This window comes from Chelonus insularis, unplaced genomic scaffold (genome assembly GCF_013357705.1).
Source record: "Chelonus insularis isolate UGA/USDA-ARS -01 unplaced genomic scaffold, ASM1335770v1 contig_133_pilon, whole genome shotgun sequence".
NCBI classification, from domain to species: domain Eukaryota; kingdom Metazoa; phylum Arthropoda; class Insecta; order Hymenoptera; family Braconidae; genus Chelonus; species Chelonus insularis.
In genome coordinates this window covers 471211-477993 of record NW_023276374.1, presented here as the reverse complement: position 1 = coordinate 477993, position 6783 = coordinate 471211, and the positions used below count along the sequence as shown (strand labels likewise).

The 6783-nt window shown below is 34.2% G+C and overlaps 2 protein-coding genes across 3 annotated transcripts in view; one reads left to right on the top strand and one right to left on the bottom strand.

Moving 5' to 3' along the window:
* The first annotated feature begins 95 nt into the window (after window positions 1-95).
* On the top strand, window positions 96-2588 carry Galk (N-acetylgalactosamine kinase). Its single transcript, XM_035095304.1, has 8 exons — window positions 96-341; window positions 447-603; window positions 697-876; window positions 956-1160; window positions 1239-1347; window positions 1432-1752; window positions 1866-2061; window positions 2173-2588. The coding sequence occupies exons 2-8, from the start codon at window positions 482-484 to the stop codon at window positions 2339-2341; spliced, it is 1302 nt and encodes a 433-aa protein (XP_034951195.1). The 5' UTR covers window positions 96-341; window positions 447-481; the 3' UTR covers window positions 2342-2588.
* Ets65A (DNA-binding protein D-ETS-3) overlaps window positions 2579-6783 on the bottom strand; it is a 34854-nt gene continuing 30649 nt past the window's right edge. For both annotated transcript variants that reach the window (XM_035095305.1, XM_035095306.1), the window contains one exon: window positions 2579-5995. In XM_035095305.1, coding sequence (XP_034951196.1) covers window positions 5662-5995 — 334 coding nt within the window. In that variant the 3' untranslated portion in view covers window positions 2579-5661. The remainder of the gene's footprint in view (window positions 5996-6783) is intronic.

The following is a 6783-nucleotide window of genomic DNA, read 5'->3' as shown; positions in this document are numbered from 1 at the left end:
AGATTTCTGTATTATCAATAAGACAAAGAGATATGTTTCAACACGGAACCACTTCCACTTCAATGACCAGTGGTTCAATACGCGCATGACACAGACTTTGCGCAGTCGTATTTTTACGGAGCAGCCAATATTATTCGTGTTGTGCCGGAAAGCGTACGATAAGATATCGGTGGATTCAGTGAAGGATATGTTTATATAGTTATTATAAAAAAGCAATTAGTGATAATGTTTTATTATTGTAATTATTCCTTGAGTTGACTTCGATTACGAATGTATTAATCAGTATTGTGATTTGTTTTTATATTAGCGCGTACGTTTTTCGAAGTCATATCACTTTATTGGTAAGTTTTTATTGAAAAATATTTGTCAACGTGTCAATAAAGATTCACTTGACGTTTAGTCGGATTTACTAACAGTTATTTAAACGGTTGTACGATATTTTTCAGGTGACAAAAAAAAAATTATCAAAAAATTATACGAAATGGATACGGTACCAGTTTTGCAAGTAGATGAATTGTTAAAGAAAAGATTTGAAAAATTAATTAATCATTTTGAATCACGGTTTCATTATAAACCTGATTTTTTTACCAGAGTACCAGGACGGTATGTACCAACTTTTAAATTATATTAAATTAAACTGCACTTTACTGATGGTTGGAGTTAATAGCCGGTTATTGTACTCACTTACACATACAGGGTGAATCTAATCGGTGACCATGTCGACTATTCTGGATATTCTGTTTGCCCTATGGCTATCGAGCATGATGTGCTTTTAGCTGTTGGTAAACCTCATAGCTCATCTTCAGGATTACATCTTACGAATGTAGAAAGTCATAAGTATCCTGACTACATCTGCGACAATTTTTTAAGCTGCAGGTATCCTATAAATAAAACGTAAATATTTAATGGAGAATAGGTAACATATTATTCTAAATTCATTAAATATCATTTACAGGGAAGAGTTAATCAACAATAAACAGCCACATTGGTATAAATATTTTATTTGTGGAGTTGTAGGTGCTATGGAAGAGATTCCAAAAAAAAAATTCAAAACTCGTTTGGATGTAGCCGTCTGGGGTAATATTCCACCAGCAGCTGGCCTATCAAGTTCTAGTGCACTGGTATCGTCAGCAGTTCTGGCAGTTTCCTACGCTTTTGAGGTAAGACGATGAAATCTAGCTCTCAGTCGATCGTCAGAATTCTTTATGATACTTGAATGTTTAAATTGCATGTTATAGTATCCGATGTCGAAAAATGATCTTGCGTTGCTTAGCTCACAAGCAGAGAGACATATTGGTACTCAAGGAGGCGCAATGGATCAAGCGATAGCTTTTCTTGCTAAAGCAGGTATCTAGTTCACATTTAAACGTGTTTCTAAAAAATAACTCCGCTCTGTACCAACTGTGAGATACTAATTTTATTCATTTGTAGGTGCTGCGAAGTTGATAGAATTTAATCCATTAAGAACAATTGATGTTAAGCTACCTGATGAAGCTGTATTTGTTATTGCAAATAGCATGGTAGAATTCAACAAAGCTGCTACCACTGAATTCAATACTCGAGTTCATGAATGTAAATCTGCGGCGAATTTGATTGCTAAACAGAAATTAGATCATTGGGAAGATGTCAAGACTATTGGAGAACTTCAAAAGTGCCTTGGGACCAATTTTGACGAAACGTTAAAAATTGCCGAGCAAATTTTATCAGTTGAACATCCTGTTTTTATGAAACGATGTCAACATGTTTTGCAAGGTGATAAAACACAAGTTTGTAGTCATAATTGATTGATATTTTTGCTGTTTGATATTAATAATGAATTAATTCTGACGGTTTAAAAATAATTCATAATCTTTTTTATAATGCAGAGGCCGCAAGAGTTTTGGAGTTTCAACGGGTGTGTCAGAGTTCAAACGTTAATCAATTAAATCATTTGGGTGAATTAATGAATCTGAGCCATGAAAGTTTACGTTATCTTTACGAGTGTAGTCATGAGTCAGTAGATTTACTTGTTGAAATGGCTTTAAAGTTAGGAGCATTGGGAGCACGACTCACAGGAGCTGGGTAAATTTGACCTTAAGATACCATTTATTCTAAACATTCATCGTTATCTTTCATTATCGTAAATTTCATGAAAATAATCATTTAACATATTCTCGGAAATATATTCTTCAGGTGGGGTGGTTGTGTCGTGATTTTAACAACCAAAGATAAAGTTGATCAATTGATCAACGATCTTAAACAAATAATAAGGAATTTGCATGGATTATCTGAGGAAGATCAACTAGACAAGATAATATTTACAACAGAACCTCATCAAGGTGCAGCTATATATGAATCTTAGATTTAATGTTGGAAGGAAAAAAGTAAAAGAAAATTTGTATTAGATATCGATTTTTATGAGCTTTTATGAATAGTATTAACATTATATATCTTTTGTTAAAAAAAAGAAATTCAGTATGTAAACAAAATTATTTTTATATAATTATATTTCATTAATTATAACGTTTAAAATATAAGTAATAACGAAAGGATATGATTTTGAAAGGATCTAATTGAGGATAAAATAATAATAGCACAGTATCGTCATTGAATTTTTATTGTCCGCCAAGGGTTTTATGTCGATATTTTTTTTCATAAACAGCTTATTGCACTTTTATTAAATCTTGAAACCACATTCGTAACCCTGACTATTGGATTCCGCGCAGCAGTTTTCCAAAAAATTTATCGCACACATATCTCGCATTGTTCATTATAGATGATCACATAATAATGAATTAATACTTCATACAATGGATAAAAGTCGTTATAATATTAATTAATATATACAACAAGTTTCGTGTTACCATTTCTATTATATAAGAAAACAGAAAATAAGATAAAATAAAGACTGGAATAATTCTTGTTCTCATTACCTCGGCGTAGGTGCATTGGTAAACGTTCGTATCTACTATCTCATACACTTGCACACTGGGTGAAAAGCTTTTACTGTGGTTTGAGGAGGAGAGGAAGAGTGAGAGCGGAAGAAACGACATGCGAGTCCTGATTGGTAGCAGAATCGATTAGCCAGGCGGATGCGGCGAGGAGAAGAGGGCCAAGTTCTCTCACTCGAACCAACGTTCGGTGCCGCGAATTTCCCGATGGGGGTTTCCCGTTGGTCCCGCCCCTACCGCGAGGCAACAAGCTCCACCACCCCCGCAGAACCTACTCGGTGGCACAGCTTCTCCATGGCAACCCAACCAATTCGCCAACCGCCGACGAGTCTGACCCAACTCTTCGCCTCTCATCCTCTCTCCACTGTATCACACTCTCCTATTTTTTCCAACATTCTTCCACTAGTGCAAGTGAGATAGAAACTGAGTACATATAGACACACGAAATGCCAGTGAAATACATTGATTTCGCTCACGACTGATACAACTCCGTCGCTCCATTTAATTGGAACATGGCGACTTAATACAAACCACCGACAACAAGAACAACAACGTTTTCTGTCTCTTTCTCTTCAACGTCATTATTTCTTTCTTTTACTCTCTCACTCTTTCTTGCAACTTGTAATTTTTCGTTTTTAGCGTGAGTCGAGGGGTTGTCTATCTAGTTTAAACTATCGCCATAGCTTATTCTCCATTTGGAGTCAGACGTACCCTCATTCATCATCATCACTATCATCATCCTTCGGCATCTGTGTTACTAATTTATCGTGTTCATCTTCAGTTAATTCACATGATAAAGAGTCATACATAACTAGTTTTTATTCTGCGGCTGTTTTCGTTTGTGTCTGAGGTTCATACAGTACTCCACATTTCACACATCATCCACTGCTGTTGATTGCTATAAGACTAGATGCCCACTACTTATCTAAACTACACATAAAAACACCCTATCTACATTATTTAAGCCTCGAGAATTCAGAATTGCAAGTCTGGGAGTCAATTAGCAAATTTTTGTTCTTTAAAAATTTAGCTAATTAATTTACTTCTGAATCTGAACTCTTTTAGCTATGACGATTATTGATTCTATTATATAATACCCTTAAATTTTAAAAAGATTTTCAATAATTGTTTTTACCATCACTCCTACATTTTTCACTTGGTATTATACATTTTATATGACGTTATATTTCGTTCTATGACATATAGGTACAGGTTTAGTTTTATTTAGATTTGGAAACAAGGATATTTTCTTTGGTTTTTCAAAGACGATCATTTTAGTATTTACAAAACGTCTTTGATCTTATGTATGTCAGTCCAATCAATCTAGACTCCTTATTATAATAAATAAAATTTAACGTTTAAATAATTAATAAAACAATTTTTTTTGCGATAACTCAAGATATCACTCTCACTGTTTACAATGAGAAAAAAAATTATTTCTAGAAGGAAAAGAAGAGTACTTCCATGTCAATGCAAATCTAATTTTTAACCAAGTTTCCTTTTAAATAAAAATGTTATGTTATTATAATTCTTCATCACCAGACTTTTGAATTTAAAAAATTTTCAAGGAAGTAATTTTTTTCTCCTTCTCCAACACAATTCTTCTTTATTACATTGGACAAAAATCACTCACACGTGAGCACACGATTTTTAAAATATTGCATGTCCTCATATAAGTGCATTAATAATTTATTACATTCATAACAAATAATTTAAAAGTAATTTTATAATACACGTATTATTTATAGCCGAGCTTGATCACATTCTTTCGGCAAAACTCTAGGCCGTCGGTAGACTGCAGAGAGTTTAAAAGTGTTCTGAATGTCAATTTATGACTTATTTCTTATTCTTTTAAAATCATGTATCTGAAGAGTGATGGTTGGATAAAAGAGTTAATTGATATATTTAAAATAACGTACTTCGTAATTTCTTCTGATATACTTGAACTCTCTCGCCAAACCAACTTGCCTTAATCATCAGTCCAATATGTACATACATTGTTCTTACATAACCATAATGACAACATTTTTTTTAAAGACTATCTGCAATCACTGAATCGAAAGACAATGACATGCGAGCACTGAAATTAATGTTTCAAGTCGATTGTCTTTATTATCCTAATCTATATCCGATTCAGAGAATAAGATTGTCCTTAGTGTGCTTCATGATGATCATCGGATAATTTAAAAATGAACACAAAATGAATGTAACTCTGCACATTTAACAAGTTAAAAGAGTTTATGATACACGAATTATTTATACGTTAATGGAGTCATTTCCGATGAGTCGAAACACTTTAACCTCGAATTTCGAGCTATTAATTTTTCGTTTGTTATGTTCGGGAAACACGAAAAAAGAGCAAATAACAATGAAACTGACATATGTATATACAAATATTATCTCCAAAGTCTCGTAAAAATAGCGAGATATGGCACGAATTATATGGCACAATGAAAATGAAATAAAATAAAAGATTTTTCGTGTTTCCAAATATCGTTGCACTTGAAGAATTGTTTGTTTTTGTTTTTTTTTTTAATATTTTTCTAATTACTGACAAATGTCAATAAATTTACTGAAATATATATTACATTATTCAAATGGAGCTGATTAAGTAGCTCATGATCAAGGGAAAAGTATTTCAGTAACTCCGGAGAACCTTTTAAAATAGTTTCCGCTGGCACTTGGCACCTTAACGTGGTGTACCTAGTGCACCCCAATGCTCTGGGGTGGGTCATGCGTAATGAGGATAAGTGCCAAGATGCGGGGGCACGTGTCCTGAAGCAGTATGGTGTCCCGCGTAGAGATTAGCACCAGGGCTGGACCAGTAACTTGATGCTGACTGAAAAAGACCACCTGGGACTGACACTGAAACCGATGCTGCTGGTGGTGGCATCAGATTCAATTTAGCATGACCATATCCTGACATAAACAGTTCACTTTGGTACTTGTATGCCGCTGGATCAGCAGCTGCTGGTTGTGTTGCTGCAGCTAATCCCTGAAAGTCAAACTTGTAGGCGTACCTTTTTCCGTGCACCTTAGTCATGATATTTTTATCGTAGTAGTACCTGTAAAGGTAAATATTTCAGCAACTTTGCTCTCTGCTAATTATTGTTAAGTATTTTAAGATAGTAATAAATCCAAGTGCTTAGAGGATAAAAAATTAAGAAAAAAGTAAACCTACTACATTGGAAATTAGTAGTGAATTTTTGCCAACAGTCTTAGATAGATTCAGGTTAAACAAATTACTTAATAGGAAAGAAGTGCAAAAAAAGGTTCATGGCAATTTAAGGAAGACTAAATTATTGATTTGTCAATTGAAGTGCGAGAAAATAAAAATTGTATTACATCATAAATCAACAGCAGCGTTGATGGTGGCGTGGGATCGAGCAATTATCGTAAAGCCATCGGAAAAGCGAGAAATGTATAGAAATAGTATGCAGAGCAAGGGGAATACAAAGCGGAAGCATGTCGCAAGGTTGCTAAAAAGAGACGGCAAACAAACAGACAGATAGCAGAAGAGAGAGTGAAAACTCAACGGGTGGGTAATCCAATCGGGGAAACTGATCGAAAAATAATAGTCGCCTCCGCCCGGTCGAGGTATTTGCAGACATAGACGATTCATTTTGGCAAGGTATTGGTGCAACTATTCACCGTACAGTGATTGAAATTTGTCCCCTAGTAGTCCAAGTTATCTTTCACTCTCTCTCTCTCTCTCTCTTGTACCACGTAACAAAACATTTATAACATAAAATCAACTGAAGGGAAAAGGATCTTTAATTCTATTTCAAAATATTGTTTATGATTAATTCCATTACTAGACATCAGTTTGACATCAATTGAAAAACAAAAATAT

Coding starts and splice junctions, on each gene's coding strand:
- Galk (XM_035095304.1), top strand. CDS start 482: ATGGATACGGTACCAGTTTTGCAAGTAGATGAATTGTTAAAGAAAAGA. Junction 604..696: donor TTTACCAGAGTACCAGGACG/GTATGTACCAAC, acceptor TTACACATACAG/GGTGAATCTAATCGGTGACC. Junction 1,348..1,431: donor AGCTTTTCTTGCTAAAGCAG/GTATCTAGTTCA, acceptor ATTCATTTGTAG/GTGCTGCGAAGTTGATAGAA.